Genomic DNA, 23,946 nt, shown 5'->3' with positions numbered 1-23,946 from the left:
AGCACTGAGTCAGTGGAGCTTCTGTGATGGAGACGGGGTGAAATGACGACAGTGATGGGGATGGTTCTCTCCTTGGCCCAGCCTTGGTCCAGTAGAATGTAGGCATCTACTAAGAGCCCAGGGCCTTCTCAGGAACACCAGGAGCCCCTGTTTCCCTTTGGCCTCAGCCACCTTGAACCCTCATCTGAGACTTAGCTCCTGGGAGGGCAGCTTGGAGAAGCAGAAAGAACTTGGGTTCCCAGGAGTCAGGGGAACCAATGCTCTATGTTACCTTGCACAATTGTTTTTCCCTCTCCATGCCTCAGTTTTCCCATCTGTAAACTGGGAGAGGAGGTTTGAACTTAGTGTTATAGATCAGAGCCTCTTCTAGTGCTGAAGTTTCAGCACAGGGCTCTGTGTCCCACCCCAACAGTGGTAGGTTACCAAGGGCCAGGAAAGGAGTCAGGAGCCTTAGGACCCATGGGCAGCTCACCAGGTGTCATTTGGGGCCTGTTTTCCTCATCTAGACAAGAAGAGAAGCCACTACGATATAAGTGTGCCAGGCAGTGTGCTAGGGACACCATAGGCGTAGACTCATTCCACACTCACCACACCCTCAGGAGGTAGGATGGTTAGACCCAGTTCACAGAGGAGCAAACTGAGGCTCAGAGAAGTTAGAACTCGCCCAAGGTCATACAGTTAGTTAGAAGCAGAGCTGGGGCTTAAATTTCAGTGCCAAAGTCCACGCTTCTCCTTGGCTGCACTTTTACTGTATCAGTTTCCTAGAGCTGCTCTAACATATTACTACAACCTTGAGGGCTTAAGACAACAGAAATGTATTCTTTTGCGGTTCTGGAGGCCAGAGGTCCAAAAAGTGTCTTCAGGGCTGCGCTCCCTCTGAAGGCTCTTGGGGAGAATCCTTCTCCTCTTCAGCTTCGGGGGGCTCCACAGTCCTTGGCTTGTGGCTGCATCACTCTGATCTCTGCTTCCATCCTCCTATGGCCTTTGCTTTTCCCTGTGTGTTTCTTACAGGGACACTTATCATTAGAGTTAAGGCCCACACCAATAATCCAGGATGGTCTCGAGATCCTTAACCTAATTACATATATAAAGACCCTTTCTCCAAATAAGGCCACATTCACAGGTAGTGGATGTGGGAACATGGACTTGTGTTTCAGAGGCCACCATTCAACCCACTACAGTTATTAAAGCCTTGGTGGGAACAGGGTCTGCTGGAGGTGCAGGGAGTGGGGAATTTCTGGAGTGATTTAGAAGAAGATGAACAGAGTTGTGAGCTGTGGAGGCCAGTCTGGGGGGCATGTGTGACCAGAGGGTGTGGGTTAAGCTGATGTTCCACCAGCAGTGATGCCAGTGAGGTAATGAATACACAAAACCTGCAGCTGGGTGTGGTGGAATCAGCCAGCCACGGGGCAGAAACCTGGAAACTTGTCCACAGAGGCCACTCTTCCTGTTGTGGCCTTGTCCACGTTAATGGATTTGAGGCTATAGAAGCCACAGACAATGGATTTGGCCTGATTTACTTGCCTGGAAGGATGGGAGAAGGCCTGGCCTGAGTGCCTGTTATGTGATTTACCTGCATCATCTGAGTCCCTCCCTTAACCTAAGAGGGTGGTATCATCTTTACTGCTAATCACATTCATGAATGCATGAGGACCCATGGAGATGGGGGCTCCAAGGAATGGCCACACAGTGTGAGAAGGCAGCTCACCAACCAGCTGTAACCCCTAACATGCACTGGGCCCTTACTTGTATTAACTCAGGTCTCATTCCAGCTGGATATACTGTTAATATCTTTATTTTCCAACACATGGAAGAGAGAAGAGTTTTAGGTTTAGATTCTGTGATTCTGTGAGCAGAACCAGAAAAAATGGTGCCAAATGAGAAGGAGCCAGTTTTCAGCTCAAATAAAAGGAAGGACTTGTTACCCTGTGCTTGCCCCAACAATGGGACGGACTGTGCCAGCAGGTGGTGAGCTCCCTGTCTCTGGACCTACTCAAGCAGAAACTGCATGGCCATTTGTCTGGAGTGCCACAGAGGGCATGCCCTCCCTGTGAGGTTTCCTTCTAGCTTGGAGATTCTAGGAATTTTCCCCAAGGAGACCATCAGATAGCTGTGTGCACAAAGATCTTTATCACACCATTATTTATAATAACAAAAAAGTGGAAACAACCCACATATCTTTTTTTTAAATGGAAGTAAAGTTGATTTACAATGTGTTAGTTTCAGGTGTACAGCAAAGTGAGTCAATTTTATATCTATTATATATATTTTTTTTTCCTTTGTCAGATTCTTTTCCATTATAGATTATTACAAGAAATTGAATATGGTTCCCTGTGCTGTACAGTAGGTCCCTGTTGTTTATCTATTTTATATATGTCAACCTACATATCTTTTAATAGGGGATTTATTTATTTATTTGTTTTTATTGAGTTATAGTCAGTTTACAATGTTGCATCTGTTTCAATAGGGGACTTATTAAGTAACTTTATTCAGGTGCTTTAATATCTGTAAGTGACCAACTCCAGCCTGTGGTCTGTTTTTGTTTGGTCCTTGAGCTAAAAATGGTTTTTACACTGTTTAAGGGTTACAAAAAGCACAAAAACAAAAAGCAAGAATATGCGTCAGAGACCTTATGGGGCCTGCCCGGCCTGAAGTATTTACTCTCTTACTCTTGACAGAAAAAGTCTGTTGACTTCTGGACTAGAATAATAATGACTCTCCTCGGTCACCAAAAATTATATTAATTTGTATCTACGGCTATAGAAAGATGGTCACAGAATATTTTTGAGAGGAAAGAGGTTATATAACCAACCGTATGGCATGGGGAGGGTATAGCTCAGTGGTAGAGTGTGTTCTTAGCATGAACAAGGTCCTGGGTTCAATCCCCAGTATCTCCATTAAAAAAATTAATAAACCTAATTACCTCCTCCCTCCAAAAAAAAAAAATTAAAACTGCTCTAGAAAAAAGTCTATTAACTAAAAAACAAAAACAGAAAAACTAGTGTTAGAGCAGGATCCCGTTTCTATACAACGGCCACGAGTGCATGCCTGTCATTTGTTAACGATAGCCTGCACTGTTGATGGTGGTTTTTAAACTCTCTTTATGGAACAAATCTGTACTGTTTGGATCTTTTATAGTGAGCAGCTGTTATTTTTGAGGTCTCGTAACGCACTTGGGAATAAAATTAATTCTGAACACTCCGGCAATCCATGCTGTTTGGGACCAAATGAGTTTTGATCCAGGCTGAAGCCATTTTGTTCGAATTGGTTCCTAAGATGCCATGTGATTGATCAGACTGAGGGCTGGGGCTCTTGCCTTGTTGCTGTTGCTGTTGTTTTTGTTTTTCGGTCTCTTGGCCTGACTTTGACCCCAATGAGCTGTTGTGCATGAGAGGAAAGAAGAATACCAGTTTAGTTAAAAACAAATGAGCTACTTTGGGTAGATGATCTGACCACATCTCTCTTTGCCGCAGCAGCGCTGAGTCACTTCAGATTAAGGGCAGACGGGGGCAGGCCCAGGTGTCCTTCAGGACACCTGGGTTGGTCTGGGTTGAGGATAGAAGGGAGGAGGGGAGGAAGGAAGAAAGTGGGCAGGGAAGAGGGGAGAACTGTCCTAATCTGTCCCAAAGCTCTTTGATCTGGGGCTGCCTACTTCCAGGGATCACGGCATCTGACCCTCCGTCCCACAGGGAGTCCTCCAGTAAACACTGTGTCATCTCTGCACAGCGTGAAGGGGACCTGGTTCCTGCCTGAAGGATGTCCCAGTCTAGCGTGGAGGACAGACACATTGACATTTATTCATTCAACAAATGTGTTTTGAGTACCTACTATGAGCTGGGCGCTACTGGAAGTCCCAGTTGCATAGTGGTGACCAGGACACTGCCATGCCTCTGGGAGCTTATATTTTCATTGTGAAAGGGAGTTGTGAGGGGCACACCCTTTGGGTCCGCAGGGGAGAAGCTGGAACTGCAGTCAAGAGGAAGGCACGGGCTTTGAGTCTGCTCAGCCTCTTTCTGACTCTGCAATCTTGGGCAGGTTCCTTGACTGCTCTCTGTAATTCGGGAATAATAAATACTACCTACCCCGTAGGGGTGCTGGGAAGACTGAATGATGTAAAATGCTTTCCCCAGTGCCTGGCACAGAGTCCATGTCCAACAAATGTTTATTTTCTAGTGAAAAACAAAACACAGGTGTGAGAAGTACATAAAATCATGCCTGAGAAAGACCTGGCACATGGTGCTTGTGCCACAAATCTGGGTTGCCCTTCACTTGTGACCAGAGGTATACATTTTGTTCTGAACAGACCTCTCTTCTTTGCCCTTTGGGGCCCCGTCATGGTGCCTGTTACGTTGTTCTGATGTTTATAAGTTTGTCTCTCCTGGACCCCACCTGGACTGTGAGCAGATGGTTTCCAAACCTGGGACTGTCTCAGGGTCGAGGAATGCATGAAAACAGGTGAATGCTCTGGAGCCAGCCCACCTCTGGACCAGTTCCCTACCTTTGGTTCTGGCCTCCCGACTGGGGCCCCTCTATGGCCAGTGTGTGATCAGCTAGTGCAGGTGGAAGGCGGCTGGGGGACAGTGAACAGTGAGGCACAGACTCAAGTGGTTATGAACGTGGGCTCTGGAAACCAGGTATAAGTTCGAACCCTGGCACTGTCACTTCCTAACGGCCTGTCTTTAGATAAGCCATCTAACTTAGCTCATCTGCAGAAGGGGAACATGGTCTCAATACTCAGGGTTGCATTGAGGCTGAAATCAAATCATGCTTTTGGTGTAGTGCCTGGGACACAAAAGAAAAGAGACTTTGAGAATATTACTTAAAGAAAACAAACGACCCACCCAAAGTGGTCAGACCAGTCCCATCAAGGTCTTGTAGAAAGGAGGGAATGTTTTAGCCCTCTTCTGGGCTCTGCACATTAAGACGTCAGCCAGTCTAACTAACCGCATGGGTTTGCCTGGGGGAGGAAAGTCTTACCAGGAGCTTACCTGTCAGTTGAGAAGCCCAGCTCTCTGGAGGCCCAGGAGCGTGTGTGGCTTTCATGTGGCCCTGGTTTGCTGCAGTCACAGAGCCTGCCCAAACCTCCATCAGACTGAGAGATAACAGAGGTGGTGGTGTTCTTCCCTGCCAGCGGGGCTTGTTTGACAGATGATGGAATGGGTTTAGGCTCTGAAACCAACATAGTTGGCCATTCGGTGTTTCGTATAAAGGAAGCCTCACTGAGGTCTGAGAAGGATGGTTGGGAGCAAATTTCCCAGCATAAGTCAAGATGAGCTAGTGGGGATTGTGACCTAGGGAAAAAGCAACGGGTTTCTCAAGGCATCTCAGAGTCAAGAGAGTTCCTCCCCAGGGTTAGGGCCAATCCGTAGAGGATTGAATTCTATGAGAGGAAAAAAAAGCAGAAAAATATCAGGGGAAATAAACCCCAAAGGGTTGCTAATTCTTGTTTATGTGCTAGCTGGTAAGCTAGATGCTTTCACGTGTGTTGGCTCCTAAAAGGCATGACTGCACTGAAATCACCAATGAGAAAGCTGCTTCAGAGAGGTAAAGTAATTTATTCAAGGTCACACAGCTAAGTATGAATGGCTCTAAAGAACTCCCTCACCAAATTCTCTAGCTTAGAAAACAGACACAGTGAGAGCGCTTGATTACCCACAGCTTCTTTTCTTTTTATTGTGGTAAAATACACATAACATAAAATTTACCATTTTAACCGTTTTTAAGTGTACGGTTCACTGACATTAAGTACATTCACGTTGTTGTGCAGCCATCACCAGCGTCCATCTCCAGAACTTTTTTTTATCATCTTGTACTGAAACAACTCTGTATCCCTTAGATAATCACTCACCATTTCCTTCCCCCAACCAGCCCCTGGAAACCACCATCCTACTTTCTGCCTCTATGAATCTGACTACTCTAAAGGCCTCATATGAGTGGAATTACAGAGGCTTTTTTCTTTTTGTGACTGGCTTATTTCACTTGGCACAATGTCCTCAAGGTTTATCCATGTAGCGTGTGTCAGAATTTCTTTCCTTTTTAAAAAAATTGTATTTTATTTATTTCATTTTATTTTCTTTAAAAAAATTATTTTACTGAGTTATAGTCAGTTTACAATGTTGCATCAATTTCCACAATTTTTCAGTTATACATGAACACATATATTCATTGTCACATACTTTTTTTCACTGTGAGCTACCACAAGATCTTGTATACATTTCCCTGTGCTATACAGTGTAATCTTGTTTATTTATTCCATGTGTACCTGTCAGTATCTACAAGTTTTGAACTCCCAGTCTGTCCCTTCCCTCTCTCCTCCCCTCTGGCAACCACAAGTTTGCATTCTATGTCTATGGGTTTGTTTCTGTTTTGTATTTATGTTCATTTGTCTTTTTCCTTTCTTTTTTTTTTTTAAGATTTCACATATGAGCGATCTCATATAATATTTTTCTTTCTCTTTCTGGCTTACTTCACTTAGTATGACTTTCTCCAGGGACATCGTGTTGCTGCAAATGGCATTATGTTGTCATTTTTATAGCTGAATAGTATTCCATTGTATAAATATACCACGTCTTCTTTATCCAGTTATCAGATGGACATTTAGGCTGTTTCCATGTCTTGGCTATTGTAAATAGTGCTGCTGTGAACATTGGGGTGCAGTCTTTTTGAAGGAGGGTTCCTTCTGGATATATGCCCAGGAGTGGGATTCCTGGGTCACATGGTAAGTCTATTCCTAGTCTTTTGAGGAATCTCCATACTGTTTTTCACAGTGGCTGCACCAAACTGCATTCCACCAGCAGTGTAGGAGGGTTCACTTTTCTCCACAGCCTCTCCAGAATTTATCATTTGTGGACATTTGAATGATGGCCATTCTGACTGGTGTGAGGTGATACCTCATTGTAGTTTTGATTTGCATTTCTCTGATAATTAGTGATATTGAGCATTTTTTCATGTGCCTACTGATCATTTGTATTTCTTCCTTGGAGAATTGCTTGTTTAGGTCTTCTGCCCATTTTTGGATTGGGTTGTTTGTTTTTTTCTCATTAAGTCGTGTGAGCTGCTTATATATTCTGGAGATCAAGCCTTTGTCAGTTGCATCATTTGCAAATATTTTCTCCCATTCCATAGGCTGTCATTATGTTTTGGTTATGGTTTCCTTTGCTGTGCAAAATCTTGTAAGTTTAATTAGGCCCCATTTGTTTATTCTTGCTTTTATTTCTATTGCTTGGGTAGACTGCCCTAGGAGAACATTTTTGAGATGTATGTGAGATAATGTTTTGCCTATGTTTTCTTCTAGGAGGTTTACTATATCTTGTCTTATGTTTAAGTCTTTGATCCATTTTGAGTTTGTTTTTGTGTATGGTATAAGGGAGTGTTCTAGCTTCACTGATTTACATGCTGCTGTCCAGTTTTCCCAACACCATTTGCTGAAGAGACTGTCTTTATTCCGTTGTATGTTCTTGCCTCCTTTGTTGAAGATTAGTTGACCAATTTCTTTCCTTTTAAGGTTGAATAATATTCCACTGTATGTACAGACCACATTTTGTTTATCCATTCATTCGTCGATGGACACCTTTTGGCTATTGTGGCTGCTACTGCTATAAACATGGGTGTACAGGTATCTCTTTACGACCCTGCTTTTAATTCTCTTTGGTATATATTCAGAAATGGAATTGCTGGATCATATGGCAATTCTATTTCCTTTCTTTTTTTCTTTTGAGGAATTGCCATGCTATTTTTCTCAGTGGCTGCACCATTTTCCATTCCCACCAACAGTGCACAAGGATTTTAATTTCTCCACAGCTTTGTCAACACTTGTTATTTTCTGGGTTTTTTATTTTTTGTTTTTTGTTTGTTTGTTTGTTTTGTTTTTTGATAGTAGCCATCCTAATAGATGTAACGTGGTATCTCACTGTGGTTTTGATCTGCATTTCCCTAGTGACTGATAATGTTGAGCATCCTTATCAGATATGTGATTTGCAAATATTTTCTCCCATTCTGTGGGTGGCCTTTTTACTCTGCTGATAGTGTCCTTTTATTCACGAAAGTTTTTAATTTTGATGTAATCCAGTTTATCTATTTTTTTCTTTTGTTGCCTGTGCTTTTGGTATCATATTCAAGAAATCAAATCCAGTGTCATGAAGCTTTCTGCTTATGTTTTCTTCTAGAGTTTTACAGTTTTAGCTCTTACATTAGGTCTTTCATCTATTTTGAGCTAATTTTTTAATATGGCGTAAGATAAGGGTCCATTGTCATATTTACAAGTTTTTGATGTAGAAAAAAAAGAATTAAGAGACCAGTGTAGGATTTTGAAGTGTGGGGAAATAAACAATTTAACTTTCTAGGAAGTTCATTCTCTCGCCTACTCCTGCTCTCCCCTCCGTCTAGCCTCCACATGGTAGTCAGATGACCTTTTAAGAAACACACATGAAACAAACCATGTCACTGCCCTACTTAAAAAGTGCAGCAATTTGTTCAGTGTCTACACCCTCCCTACAATCATAAATTTCAAGAAGCCAGACTGTCATCTTCACTCCTATATCCCTTGCTCAGTTGCCTGACACATACCAGGTGCTAGATTAATCCCTGTTGGATGAGTGAACAAACCTCAGCTTATAGTAAGTTCACATTCCTTGAAAAGGTCAAGGAAGATGGGGTAGTGGCAGAGAAAGGAAGGTAACAAGCACTGAGGGGCAGAATAGCAAAGTCATTACCAGGTGTTGGTCCTGGACAGCCTAGGTTAAATGTCAGCTCTGCCAACTTAATGGCCATATGACCTTGGGCAAATCACGTCACCTCTTGTGTCTCAGTTTAGATTCCTTAAGGGATGTCAACACATATTTGGGTGATGGATAGCAATTGGAAGAGAAGGGACAGGCTGAGCAGGGGTGAGGCATGGGGCTGAACCCAGGTGCAAGGATGGGTTATCCAGAGACGGAGCAGTGAGACCCTTAGCCCACCATCTCTTATACCCTGCTCAGCCAGCTGACCACCCCTCCACTCTGCAAGAGATCCGGGTTTTTTCCCTGGAGAAGTTAACCTAGGGGAGCTTGGGATCAGCAGACACAGAAAGGGTCAGAGAATGATACTGAAGGAAAAAACGGAGGTTTCCCAGCTCCCCACTCCAGCTCTTGTACCAGAATCCTGACAGCCAGAAGTGTGCTCCCCAAGCAGGAGATGGGAGGATTCTTTTCTGAAGACCCCAAAGAAGAGACCTACAGTCACTGATATTTAGATGTTCCTAGTGTAAAAGCCGGATCTTCGTTCAGTCCCCCTAGAATGAAGCCCACCAGTTGATAGGACCCTTTTACGAGTATGCGTGTACACACACACACACACACACACACACACACACACACACACACAGAGCTGCCAATTAGTTATTTAGTGCTTCAAAGATCAACCTTTAGTCACATATCACCAGATATTTGAAGGGGGTCTGCAGGATAAAAGAGGAAGGCCAAAGCAGACAAATAAAGAAAAATGTTTGAAGCAAATAGACAGTGTAGAAAGCAGAAGAAAATACAAAACAAAAATTATTAGTATCTTCAGAGAGATAAGAGAAGATATTGTATCCATAAAATAAGATGCTATAAATGCTATATAAAAAAGGAATAATAAGAGAAGAAAGCACACTGGGAATATAAAACATGACAGCCAAAATAAAGTGAAAAAAAATCAATAGAAAGGTTGAGAGATAATGAAAAGGAAATTTCCCAGAAGATGTACCAAAAAGAGAAAGAGCTGGAAAACAGAAAAGATAAGACAATTAGAGAATCAGTCCAGGAGGCTCAATATCTGACTAGTGGATTGTCCAGGGATTCCAGAGAAAGCAGAGGGGAGGAAATGATCAAAGAAATGATGAGGGGACATTTCATCCTGAAGGGCATAAACCTTCAGACTTAGAGGGTCTACTAAAAATGAAAAAGTGCCACCCCAAGGCACATCATCACAAATGTCAGAATCCTAGAAATAAAGAGAAAGTCCTAAAAGTTTAAGGGGTAGGGAGACAGATTACATATGAAACATCAGGAATCAGAATGATTTCAGATACCTCAATGGCAACACTGGAGACTAGAAGATGAAGGAGCCATGCCTTCAATTTTCTGATGGAAAACAATTGCCTGTCTACTATTTTATGTACAGTAAGAAATCAGGAGTGAGGATAGAAGAAAGACATTTTCAGACATGCAAGGATGTAAAGATTTTATTTCCTATGTGCCCTTTCTTAGGAAGTGACTAGAGGATGTGCTCCACCAAAATGAGGACATCTACCAAGATTTAAAAAAAAAAAAAAGGCTTGCCAGCCAGGAAACAAGTGCTCTCATGCAGGAGGACAGGTGTACAGCTTGTCTAGAAAGCAAGCCATCCCAGATGGAAAGGGGAGGAGAGAAGCTCCAGGAAGTGGATCACTAGAAAAACAAGAGGAACTGATGGATTATGTGACTGCATGGAAAGGGCATTTTATGGGTCTGCTGGAGTGTTTGAGGAGATTTAGCAATGTGTACACAGAATTGAACACATGAAAGAAAGAGACAATTGGAGTTCAAGTTCTTTGACCTTGAGCCACCCATTATCCTTGCTTGACCCTACAATAAACCCTTCTCTGCTTCAAACTCCAATGTTTCAGTTTGTTTGGCCTCACTGTGCATTGGACACACAAACTTTTGTTTGGTAACATTATCCATAAACATATTTTCTAAACTGAATTGTGAAATCTGCAGTCAGTCAAATTGCCAATCATTTATAGATAATTTTTTCCTCTTAAGTTGCTTTTAAAATATTTTTACCTTTCTGTTCTGGAGTTTTACTCTAAGGTATCTAGGTCTAGAGTTTTTTTTTTTTAAATATGTCAAGCTTGCAATAAATCATGTTTTAGGTATTTATGGATTTACAAAAAAAGAGGCAATTATTAACACCAGGAAAAACAAAAATCAGTATTAGAAAGCAAATGTAATTATAGTATACCATTTGGCTCAGCAGTGGATAGCATCTACAAAGTCATAAGAATGTAAACCTTGAAAAAAAAAAAGAATATAAACCCTGAATGTCAATTTAGCTAAAATTTTTAAAAAATTGTGGTTAAACTATATTGGAAGGATGGAGAGAGGAAGTTGGGTAGTGTAAGAGAGTTAATCTAATCTAATCGCATTAGAGAGTTGTGGAGGACCTTAGCAGTGTTCACTAATATTTGGTTCTCCCTTCTTCTGGGCACATAAAAGACTACTTCCCAGCCTCTTACAGTTGAGTGGGGCCATATTACTGATTTTGGTCAGTCAACTTTAAGTAAAAGAGCTGTATTGCAGCTAGAAAGACGCTTACATGGCCCTGTGGTTGTCCCTTCTTCCTCTGTGGTGATCAAGGAGGCGTTGGGTTAAGATAGCAGAGCCACAGGATTGAAGCAGGCTGGACTTGCCTCATGGAATATGGTTGTCCTGGAGACACTGAATGGTAAGAAATCAGGCTTTTTTTGTATTAAGTCACTGAAATTTTGGGATTGTTTGTTACTGCTGCATAATCTGGCTTACCCGAATACAAACTTCAATGATTGTGTCTAAAAGAGATAAATCAAGAAATAGACATTTAAGCCTATTATTTATTTATTTGTGTATATACATATATGTTATTGAAGTATAGTCAGTTTACAATGTTGTGTCAGTTTCTGGTGTACAGCATAATATTTCAGTTAAATGTGAACATACAGATATTCGTTTTCATATTCTTTTTTCACCGTAAGTCACTACAAGATATCAAATATAGTTCCCTGCGCTATACAGCTTGAACTTGTTTATCTATTCTATATATATCAGTTAGTGTCTGCAAATCTCTTAACTCCCAACTTATCCCCTCCCACCCCCCTCCTCCGCTGGTAACCACAAGTTTGTTCTCTATGTCTGAGAGTCTGTTTCTGTTTTGCAAATAAGTTCGTTTGTCTTTTTTTAGATTCCTCATATAAGTGATATCATATGGTATTTTTCTTTCTCTTTCTAAGCCTATTATTTAGAATTATGATGATAATCACTAGAAAAATAACGAAAAACATTAAAAATGGTTGCCTTCAGTGGGGGAGGGTATAGATCAAGTGGTAGCAATGCATGAGGTCCTGGGTTCAATCCCTAGTACCTCCTCTAAGAATAAATAAATAAATAAATCTAATTACCACCCCATCCCCCCAAAAAAGCAAAAAAATATAAAATAAAATAAATGGTTGCCTCTAGGGGCAGGACAAAGAAGTGAGGAAGGGTAGGGCAGAGGGGCAACGATTTTCATTATCAAACTATGTGACTTTTCATACTAATTGTATTACAGTGACGGAAACCACATATATGCGGTTTGGAAGGATTCCTGCCAAACCATTACAGTAGCTGTCTCTTAGGAAGGGGGGTATGCTAGAACGAATGTCTGAGGGAACTACAGATGCAGCTAGATGTGAGGGGGAGGCACAGAGGGGAAGGAGGGGACCCAGATGGAATCCTGGTGTGTGGAGTTTGGCTTTTGTCCGGATGGCCATGGGGAGCCATGGGAGGATTGTGAGCGGTAGAGTCAAATCTGTGTGAGCAAAGCTGCCCTTTATAGTGAGCACCCTGACTCATGTGGAGGATGAACTGAGGGGCAGGGAGGCTGCTGCAGTGGCCCCGTGAGAGCTGGAGGCTTGGACCCAGACATCTGTGCAGCAAATGTACTGAAGGCCTGCTGTTTGCCGGATGCCACTGGTGGGCCTGACAATCTGGCAGGGAATGAAATGGGCAAAGTGCCCCGCCTTCAGGGAGCTTACGGGTAAGAGAGACAAAGGGAGACGAAAGAAGATAAAGTCAGGTGGTGGTTGTTGCTGTAAAGAAGATCAAAGCAGTGTAAGGAGGTGGGGGAGAGAGGCCAGGGCAGCCTCTCTGAGGTAATGCTCGAATACAGTCCTGAATTAAGTGAAGGAACAAGTCATGCAAATTTGAGGGCTGAGGGTTCCAGGCAGAGGGAGCAGCAGTCCCTGGGCCCGGAGGTGGCATGGGCTTGATGTGTCCAAGAAACAGTAGGTTGGGGGTACATCCATCAAGGGTAAGGTTTTGGCAGCTGAGGGGCCAGTTGATGGACAGTGGCAAGGACTTCTGGGAGCCCCTGGGGGGCTGAGAACAGGAGAGTACCAGGATTTGTCTGAGCAGGCCAATAGGACTGGGCTTGGAGGCCAGGGTGCAGTGGGAGTCGGGGGCGGACCATAGGGAGAGGCCCCCCTCCTTCTGCGGGCGTCCTGTCTGCCGGAGTCGGCTGTGCCTCAGCCCCGCCTGGACCAGCTACGGCAGCTCCATCACCCACTTCCCAGCATCCCAGCCCCCTCTGGGAATCGAAGGATCCTTCACAAATCAAAATAGCAGGCAAAGAACAGCCTCTAATTGTTCTGCGTAAAAGAAGTGAAATTAGAAGTCAGCTGTGGGGTTGAGACTGCCTCCCACACAGCTGTGATCCCGCACCCGCTGAAGGCAGACTTCCCAAGACTTGCAATTCTGCTGCCTCCCAGCAAAACTTTTTGCTTCTCCAGCCCCAGGGCAAATAACAGCTATTTCGGTAGGGAATGGGACAGATGCTGGCCCTGGAGGACAATGCAGGAGTCAAACATTTTTTTAAACTCCCCAAATCAGTCACTCCTTGAAGAAATAGCCTTACCTGCTATGAGTTTGTTCAGTCACTCAAAACACATTGGGGTGCTCATCCTGGGTGCCTGGGGCTCGGCGTGTTGTCAGGGAGATTCCGGTTCAGGGGGCTGGAGACACGCAGTGTGGTTCCACCCTTGGTGGAGGGTGGAGAGAGAGTGCTGTCTGGGAGCGGCGAGGTTTAAGTTCTCACCTTGAGTCTGCCACTATTGCTCTGTGACCTGGGGTCAATTTCCCATCTCTCCCCAGTGTGAGCTTTAGGCTACACAGTGTTTCTCAAACTTTAGAGTCCGTGAGAATCATGGGTGTGTGGTGTCTTGTTACAGATGAAGATTCTCAGGCCTGATTTCCAAAGATTAAGATTGAGAAGGTCTGGGGTGGAGTTCCAGAATCTGCACTTCTCACAGGCTCTTCTGGTCATTCTGAAAGGGATCCTGGGACCCACATTAGTAAAGTCACTTCCTTCCATCTCTCAGGGCTCTTCCTGCTCTGAAATTTGAGGAGTTTGCTCATGCAACCCTTCTCAGATCATTCCAGGGGCATGAAAGGCATCCTCACCAGTGCCTCATTGTGCATATGTTTCTGCAATGATCACAGTGCCCTTGGATGGTCTGTTTCAGTGTATTTAGCCTCCTCTAGGCTACTGGGTGCCCAGCCCAGGCCCTGCTACAGAAGGGGACATGACTGTAAGACTGTAAATGTGAGCCCAACAAGGGGCCACTGTTGTGCTGGCTGGGCGGCAGCATTGAGCATGGAGGGACATGGCAGAGCTCTGAGTGCCCGGCTTGTTGCAGACGTCTGGCTTGGACACCTGGGCTCATGCCCTGGGTCAGATGTGTGACTCTATCACCCTCTCCCCTTCCCTACAGCTGGGTGAGTCCAGCTGAGTGGGGATAAGATGGTCTGGATGGGACCACAGAGAGGACTGGGAGCCCTGGTCTACCATGGAGACCACCCTAGAGTGTCTAAGGCCCCAGCCAGTCTGCCCTGGCTTCCTCAGAGCTGGCTAATCATATTCCTGAAAGACCAGGTCAGTGGCAGATGCCAAAGGGTCAGGTCACTCTGGACTAGCTCCCAGCTTCATTCTTATGTATGAAGAATAATAACAGCTGTCCTAAGTGAGCACTTGCCATGCTTTGGGCTCAGGGCTGAATACTATATCATCTCATTAAATTTTATAACAACCCTAGGAGTTTGGTCAAAGTACCACTTTTTTTTTTTTTTACAGTTCTGGACACTGGGGCTTAGAGAGTTCAGCTAATAAATAGAAGAGACAGGATTAGAACCTAGACCTATTTTCCTCTGGAGTCATTTTATCTTTAGAACTCCTTGGAAGAGAAGGGTTTTTCCTCAAATACTTCCTGCCAAAGTTACCCACCCCCACCAGAGAAATCCTTTCGTATCACTTACAGTCAAAAGGAGTGACACTGAATCAGATAGTTCAGGATTCTAGTTCCACCTCTGCCCCTGGCCTTTTGTGTGACCTTGGGCAAGTCATTTCACCTCCCTGAGTTTCCTGTGAAACTGAAACGGAGCAATTACATATGCATTTCTTTTTAAGGTACACTAAGATGAAGACGGCCACCAACATCTACATCTTCAACCTGGCCCTGGCAGATGCACTGGCCACCAGCACACTGCCTTTCCAGAGTGCCAAGTACCTGATGGAGACGTGGCCCTTTGGGGAACTGCTCTGCAAAGCTGTGCTCTCCATTGACTACTACAATATGTTCACTAGTATCTTCACACTCACCATGATGAGTGTCGACCGCTATATTGCCGTCTGCCACCCCGTCAAGGCCCTGGACTTCCGCACACCTGCCAAGGCCAAGCTGATCAACATCTGCATCTGGGTCCTGGCCTCAGGTGTTGGCGTACCCATCATGGTCATGGCCGTGACCCGCCCCCGGGGTGAGTGAGGGAGGGGGCCTTGGTACAGGTCACTGACAACAGGAGGCAGCACACGTCTCTGTGGGTTTGCAGGCCACTTACCAGGATGGGTGGAGGTATGGATTGCTGACCAATGAACGTGTGGATAGCTGGCCAGTAGGACTGTGGATAGCCAACCAATGAGAGTGTGAATGGTGGACCGTTGTGAGGATGAATGACTGGTCAGTGGTCACATGGATTGCTGGCCAAAGAAATTTTATGAATGGGATTATGAATGGCCAGAAGTGTACAGGTGACTGACCTATAGGGAAGACAGGTGGATGACCAATGGGATGAGGGTGTCACTGACCAGTGAGCAGTGGAGGCCACAAGACCTGCAATCCCATCCCAAACTCCCTTCCACCCCAGCTGGAGAACCATTGGCCCAGATGACCAAAGCAAGGCCTAGAGAATGGCCTGCATAGAATGACAGGTGCATTTCCTCAGACTAAAGTGGTAATTGGTATAGCAACTACCTGTATCAGTCTGGGTGGCTGCTGTAGCAAGCTCCAAAGCTCAGTGGCTTAACACAGTAGAAGTTTATTTCTCACTCACATCACAGTCCAATGTGGAGAAGAGGCGAAGAGGAGGAGGGGCTCTATTCTACACAGTCATTCAGGAATCCAGGCTCCAAATGATGGTTTTGGATGCAGTGGGCTAGTATCCAGCCAGCAGAGGACTATGGGAATTGTGAGAGCACAAGCACTTTTAAATATCATGGCCCGTCTCTTCCTAATGATAGCTGGTCACATGACCCCAACTTGATGTAAATAAGTGGGAAAAGTGGTTTAGCAGGCTGCCAAAGACACTGGTCACTGACCTATCTGAGCCACACTATACCATGGGGTGTTGAAAAGATTAAATGAGGTTATATGTGTGAAACACTTAGGACAACGCCTGGCTTATTGCCAAGGCCCATTAAATAGCAGCTACGATTAGGCCTGTGAGATAGACGACGCAGGTACTCCTACTTCCATTTGACTGTAAGAAAACTGAGAAATCAGAGAAGTCAGGTGGCTTACTTAGGGTCACACAGTCAACATTTGGTAGAATTTGGCCTAGAATGTGAAGTTCCTGCCCCCACATCTGTTGCTCCTTTTAGCCCCCCAGGGGGAAGGTTTGCAGATTGTGGGTGTTGTGGTGGGAGAGGGGAACAGGCTTGGTGGGAGACTTCTTGGCCACCCTGGACTCTCACAAGGGTAGAGCCCTTGTGTAGTCTCTGAGTAATTAGTCCTGACTCAGCAGCTGGGCCCCATTCCTCACTGTCAACTTTCAGTTTACGGGCCATTAACTATAGCCCTCCTGGGGGCTGGGCCAGATGGGCCTCCTAATCCCCCTCCAACACACCCCATCTTTCACACACACAGACACACACACACTCTCCCCCAGTGTGTGCCATTGGCACTTAGTTCTGTAAGCCACTTGCTGTGTGACCTTGGACAAGTGCTGTTCCTCTCTGGGCCTGCTTCTGTCATCTGTACAATGAAGTCTTTGGGTTCAGTCATCGCTGGAGCTCCTGCCAGCCTGATGATTTGTGGACCCACTATGTCTGTAGATCCCAGTCTCTTTCTCACAACTCTCTGGCTCCAAGTCCACTGTGTGGCTTCTCAGATTCCAGAATCCCAAGAGGTCTTGGGAGTCCCCTGGGCCAACCTCAGCCCTATATCTGAATCCCACAGCATCCCCTAAGATGCTCATTCAGACCAAGCCCACACTCCAGGAACAGGGAACTCATTCCATCCCTGTTCCCCTCTTATCTTTGGACAAGTCTGGCAATCAGAAGGTTCTTGACATTAAGCTGAGATGTGCCTCCCTGGCCTTGCTCTGACCTCCAGACTCCCACATATTTCTGCCCCTCTGCCCTGTGAGTGCACCAAGTGCTTCAGCCCCCTGTGATAAATGCTTTCCACGCCATGGTGCATTTAATCCTCACGGCAATCCTATGAAGTTTAGGTACTGTTACTAGTCCCACTTTACAGAAGCTCTTGTAGAGGCTGAATAATTTTCCCAAGGCCACACCACACAGTTATTAGGGCCTGAGTCCTGCTCTTAACTCATGCTAAGTCAATCTAAGCAGTATTGTCCCCACTGGAGTTACTTTGGAAATGTGGAGGTGTTTTGAGTTAACATAATGACAGGCATTTAGTGGGCTTGGGCTAAATTATATCATCACTGCTGCCCATGGACACAGAGGTTTATTAAGGAGCTGGAAGAGAATATAGAAAGGTGACCTCTTAGATTAGGGCCAATCCTGCTGGGATCTTGAAGGATGAGTAGGAGTTCACCAAGTGCAGATGTGAAGGAAGACATTCCAGGTAGAAGAATCACCTTGAGCAAAGGCCAGGAGCAGGGAGTGTGACTTGACTAAGCCGAGAAGGGTGGATGATCATGGAGGTCCCTTAGGCCCACAAGCCTCTCACCCCCTGTCTATCTTTCCTTGCTTCTCCGGCCCAGACGGGGCAGTGGTGTGCATGCTCCAGTTCCCCAGCCCCAGCTGGTACTGGGACACGGTGACCAAGATCTGCGTGTTCCTCTTCGCCTTCGTGGTGCCCATCCTCATCATCACCGTGTGCTACGGCCTCATGCTGCTGCGCCTGCGCAGCGTGCGCCTGCTGTCGGGCTCCAAGGAGAAGGACCGAAGTCTGCGGCGCATCACGCGCATGGTGCTGGTGGTGGTGGGCGCCTTCGTGGTGTGCTGGGCCCCCATCCACATCTTCGTCATCGTCTGGACGCTGGTGGACATCGACCGCCGCGACCCGTTCGTGGTGGCGGCGCTGCACCTGTGCATCGCGCTTGGCTATGCCAACAGCAGCCTCAACCCTGTACTTTACGCCTTCCTGGACGAGAACTTCAAGCGCTGCTTCCGCCAGCTCTGCCGCACGCCCTGCGGCCGCCCGGAACCCAGCAGCTTCAGCCGCGCCCGAGAAGCCACCGCCCGCGAAAGAGTCACCGCCTGCACCCCATCCGATGGTCCCGGCGGTGGGGCTGCCGCCTGACACGGCCCAGCCGGCCCGCCGCGCGCCCCTCGGGAGTGACCCTGGGGTCGCGCCAAGTTCAATGGGGGCGGGGGCCACGACGCAGAGTGGGGCGAAAGGGGGCCTCTGGTTTGGAGATGGGGCCCCTGCAGTGGGGTGGACCTCTGATTGGGGCGGGCAGGGGACAGGACGGTGGAGCGGTGCCTCTAGGCTGAGCTCAGGGGCCAAGGCTTTGGGTTGGGCTGGGCTAGGGCAGTGGGACCTGTGGCTGTAGAACTGGGCCTCTGCGGTGGGGCGGGGCCTCGACTTTGAGACAGCCTCCAGTCCTAACTGGAGCAGGGCTTGCAGGAGTGCGGGCCTAGCCCGCTACCACGCCTGGGACCCAGGAGAGGCAGTGGAGGGGATGGAATTGAGCTGCAAGACCGGGCCTCTGTGTGGTGCGGACAGGCCTCTTTGGGGGTAAGTCAGACGGACAGGACAGTGGGGCTGTGGCTACAGCTCAAGACTGGACCACAAGATAGGGCCTGAGGGCAGAGAATGGAGCCTCAACTTGGGATGGAGTCCCACCCCGGAGTTCCAGAAAGAGGCGGGGCTCTCCGAGGACCAGGTCTAACTTGACATCTTCATAAACAAAGAGAAAATAGAAGAGAGGAACAATATAGCTTCTCCCTCCTTGACAGCTGTTACCCTGGAGTGGGCAGGGATGCCTCAGCATCCAAGCAGTGTCCCCAGCACTGTGTCTCTGGGAGCCTTGGGACAGGATGGTGGAGCAAGGCCAGGGGCTCCAGGATAGGGTAGCCAGACAGGACCTCAGAGTGGGTAGGGTCCCTGACAGAGAGGAGCAAGGAGGTCCCGTGGATCCAACACCAGAGCTGCTAGTGGGCCTCTGTGCCAGGGGCTGGTGGGCGTGGGCTAAGGCAGAAGGAGGGGGTTTCTGCTTTGAGGTTATTAGGTCCTCAAGCTGGAGGGCAGATGCTTTGGAGGTCCCTACGGCCCTGGCTTCTCTGGCCCAGGTGCTGGGGGACAGAGGACCACACTAGTTAGAGCTCCATGAATGTAGGTGGCCCCTGGGACTGGGTGGTGGAGGCATCTGAAGCACCAGGGTGGACTTTTCCTCCTCTCAGTCTCCGGTGCCTGATAAGACCCTCTGGGAAATCCTCTCTTCCTTCTCCCAACGTGTGGCTGCACCCTGTGTGTCCAGTGTTCCAATGAGCCGGAAACGGCCCTCCCTCCCCCAGGACCTGACTTTGAAGGAGCTGGGGGGAAGAAGTCTTTATAACTGCCATGCCAGCATCAGTATGTGCTCCCCTCTCCCTTGCCCCAGGGTCCCCAGGTCCCCCAACTGCTCTAGCTGCCTCCTTCAGGTTGCTAACTGTGAGGCATAGAAGGTTTTCTCTTCTTTTGTTTGGCATTTGATTTAGCCATTCCCAGATCTTTGCTTCCCCAATATCAGGGTCTGGCCTGTTCCTGTGCCTCTCCCATGCTTCATCTCCCCCCAACACCTCTCCCCTCTCTAGAGACACTGCCTCTGTCATACACCCCTGACTCCCTATTGAAGCAGTGTGCTGACATCTTTGTAAAAACAAATTAATTTTCTTCCCTTTTTGGGACAGATGGAAAGAAATTGATGTCTTTGTCTCAAACAGAAAAAAAAAAAAGAAAAGATATACCTCTTCTCCCTTTGACAGTCATTTCCTTGGAACAAAAGCCTTTCCCCTGTCTAAGAGGCTGTCACTCCAGCAGAGGCTGAACCAGCATTCAGGGGCGTGGGGGTTTAGGCACCAAGACGGGCTTTGGGCACATTGTGGGTAGGGATGCCTTTAGTGGGCAAAGCACAGCCCCTTTCTTGGGGTGAGGTCCCCAGGAGCCCCAGACCTGGGAATTTCCGTCCTTCAGGAAATGGCTCCACCAGTGCTCTGGAAGATGTGAGACGGTGCCCAGCAGTCAGACCCAGGCTGCTAAGCTACCAAGGCCTCGGGTCCCAGCTCACCCAGATCACCTTCACCGCCCTAATATAATGCTGTTTCTATCACTACAGAGGCCTCTGTGTCTGAATGAGGAGGTGTCAGCAAGGTAGGGGACCCTCCTAGACACTCATCACTTGAGACCCCTCCTGCTCATGCTTTGGGGAGAAATCAGAGAAGGGGACGATTTAGGAACCAGGGAAGACTCCTGAAGGAGGTGCTACTGGAGCCAGGGCTGTTTATTCTCCTTGCAAAGCCTGTGTCCCCTTCCATCCTTCCCAGGACAGGCCTGTATTGAGGCTGCTCCGGATCTACTCACTGCCATTTCCTGTGGCTATAACAGATCTGCCTGCGTTTTCCCACTTCTCATATATAAATTTGTCTGGGAGTCAGCAGGGGCTGAGGCCAGACCACATGCATTTAAGGTAAAGCAAACATGTCGAAATCCACTTCATGTGCATGCTGGGCACTGAGACTCAGAAATGAGTCCATACAGCCCTGCCCTCAGAAAGTTCAAGCCCAAACTGGGACCAAAGCATAAACAGATCATTGCACCTCAGTGGGACATGTGCAGTGACAGGGAGCCCTGGGACAGGGGTGGAGGTGTCGCAGGGACGTGCCTTTTCTAGATTTTTACTGAAACACATATTTGCAACAATTTTGAAAGAGGTAGAAAGGGTCAGAGGGCCTTAAAGGATGACTAGGAGTTGGCCAGCAAGAAGAGAGTGTGTGCCAAAGCACGGAAATTCAGAAGCTTGGCAGACCCGAGTAGTTGTGTGCAGCTGGAGCATAGGGCTCAGCTGAATGCTTCTGTGTGCCCAGCCCCGTGCCAAGTGCTTGATGCAGATTATCCCTCTGAGCCTCCTGACAGCCCAGTGGGGGAAATAGTATTACCCTTACCTTAGCCAAGAAGTCAGGCTCAGAGAGGTCAAGCCACTTACCTCTAAGTCACAGAGCCGGTTAGTGGTGGCAGAACTCAAGTCGGTGGAATCCAGGGTCCCAATTTCCAGTGAATTCCAGGTATCGTTGAAGTAGAAGAGCTTTAGTAGCTAGCACCCTGGGATGAGGTTTTTGAAGACTTAAAACTAAATAGAAAAATATGAAGGAAAAGGGCAATTTTCTGTGAACTTTTGTTCCTCCTGAAGCTTGCCAAATCTTCACGTTTCAAAGTGTATTGTGCACGATGCATTTTAAAGCTCCAGATTGACAGTGTAATTCTAGACCATCACAAGGCTCTTAAAGCTGTGGAGTAGGTCTGGTTTCTTCCCAAATTTCCACTGCCCTCTTTAGGAGGTGGGAGGAAAGTTTTTGCCTCTGGTTTCAAAACGTCCTACAATTTCATACCTTTTCTTGTAATAGAAGTGGTGGTTAAGGCTGGAGTCAGATCTTGGCTTTCCCTCTTTGTGCCTCAGTTTCCTCATCTGTAGAATGGACTTCCTTCATGGGGTTATTGTGAGGAGTTAATGAGTTAATGTAAGTATAGGGCCCAGCACATAAGCAAGCTCTTAGTACATGGTAAGTAGCCATTATTAGTTAAAAGCTGCCAGAGAAGCAGGAGGAGGATGGGGAGAATGTGTTGCCATGGAAACTGGAGGAGGAGGGCGTTCCCAGAGGGAGGGAGTGATGGATAATGTCAAGTGTCATGTAAGAGAGGTTGGGTGGGGAGGGTGATGGGAATAAACCAGAGCCCTCATGTTCAATCTTGGGCATGGCCTGGGAAGCCCCAAATCAATTTAAGTCTCAGCTCTGATGCTAACTGGCTGTGTGACCTTGGCAAGGGATTTGCCCTCTCTGAGCTTTTGTTTCCTCCTAGATTTAAGACAAGGGAATGAGTCAGTCTCTAATATAATGCTGTTTCTAATCAGAGTCCTGATTTTGCTGGATTCTTGGCCACTGGCTGGCAGTGTGATCTTAGGCAAAGTCAGTTCACCTCCAGGTGCCCTCTCTGAAGGATAGAGGTGTTGCCTGGAACATAGTAGGCCCCCAATACAGGGTGATTCAGTAATAATAATGAGGATGCCAGAGGATGCCATCTAAGGAGGTTTTCCTGATTTGGAATTTGAAATGTTCTTCAAGGTGGAGAGGGATCATCATGCACTGATAAGACTTGGAGGAGCAGCAGTCCAGGCTGGGCCCCTGCTGGGCCTCCGCCCAAAGCCCAGCCCCTCTGTTTTAAGAAGCAGGCCCTTAGCCTGGCCTCTGACTGCCTTCCTGCCCAGCAACTACTGCAGATCCAGGCTGGGAGCCAGCTCAGAGGCTCCAAAACCCCTAGGAAGTGATCCCCTCGGATCCTGGCTCCAGCACTTCAAACAAAACACATACACCCACCTTTCTCTCATCATCTGTTTACTCGTCATTATTTCATCCTTTATTTCATTTCTGGGCACTGAGCACGTAGTGCTGGGAGCTGGAGGGAGTGATGCAAGAGGGTCAGGGCCTGGACCCCAACTCTGAGCTTGCAGGTGTTGGGAGACCAGGGACTAGAACAGTGGGCTGTGTGGTTCTGGTGGCAGGCAGTTTGGAAATTCAAAATGGGGGCCAGAGGGAGCTGCTGAGGTGCCTTCGGGATGGACCTCCTGACAGTGAAGCACTAGGCTGGGGGTTGCTCTGGTTCTGGCTCCATCAGTACCACCTGCCACAAGCCCCACCTGCGCACAGCCCTTCCCAGACACAGTGCTTTCACATGCCTGTCTCATCCAGCAGCCAGTGTAATAGTAATAGGTAATACACAGACAGCACCCAATGCCCTACACTGTTCTAGGCCCTTTACTCCGGGTAACATTTAATCTTCACAGCATGAGTATGAAGTAGGCATTATTATTAGCCCTATTTTACAGATGAGGAAACTGAGGCTCAGAGAGAATGACTTGCCCAAGGCCGCATGGCTTGTCTACTGCTGGGCCGGCTAGAGTGCTGTCTTGGGTCTGTCATGTCCACTTCCTCTGCTTTCCTTCTCCTGGCTCTGTGAATGCATGGAGGGTCCTAGGGAGACTCACCCACCCCTGCCAGGCTCTGTGCCTCCTCACCTGGGCAGCGGAGGCACATGCCAACCGCCCAAGAAACTGCTGTGACCTTGGCAGGTCCCTTTCCCATCCAGTCCCTCCCTGCCTTGGAAGACCTGCTCCTTCTGTGATTTTTTGACTGCCTGCCTTGTCTTTGCTGTATGACCTCGGGCAAGCAACTTCACTCTTTGAGCCCATTTCTCCGATAATGGATGACAACTTGGTAGGAAGTTGTGAAGATTTACAAAGAGGCTATGAGGACCTGGTCTGTTTTGGTCACAAGTGTTCCCAGCAACTGATGCTGCAACTGGCACATGGCAGTTCTTCTACCAAGTGGATGGATGTGGTGCTTGGTGCATAGTAAGTGCTCGACAAACAGAGCTTTTTAATATTGTCTAATGTTCTCACTTACACCTGCTCCGATCCTGTCTCTGAATGC

General features: G+C 47.1%; 1 protein-coding gene across 1 annotated transcript in view; it reads left to right on the top strand.

Moving 5' to 3' along the window:
• OPRD1 (opioid receptor delta 1) overlaps positions 1-18,655 on the top strand; it is a 32,560-nt gene extending 13,905 nt beyond the window's left edge. The window contains exons 2-3 of the mRNA XM_006196882.3: positions 15,199-15,548; positions 18,021-18,655. Coding sequence (XP_006196944.2) covers positions 15,199-15,548; positions 18,021-18,562 — 892 coding nt within the window. The 3' untranslated portion in view covers positions 18,563-18,655. The remainder of the gene's footprint in view (positions 1-15,198; positions 15,549-18,020) is intronic.
• The last annotated feature ends 5,291 nt before the right edge of the window (positions 18,656-23,946 follow it).

Source organism: Vicugna pacos, chromosome 13 (genome assembly GCF_048564905.1).
Source record: "Vicugna pacos chromosome 13, VicPac4, whole genome shotgun sequence".
Classification (NCBI taxonomy): Eukaryota; Metazoa; Chordata; class Mammalia; order Artiodactyla; family Camelidae; genus Vicugna; species Vicugna pacos.
The sequence above is the reverse complement of the archived record's forward strand: the minus strand, read 5'-3'. Positions and strand labels throughout refer to the sequence as shown.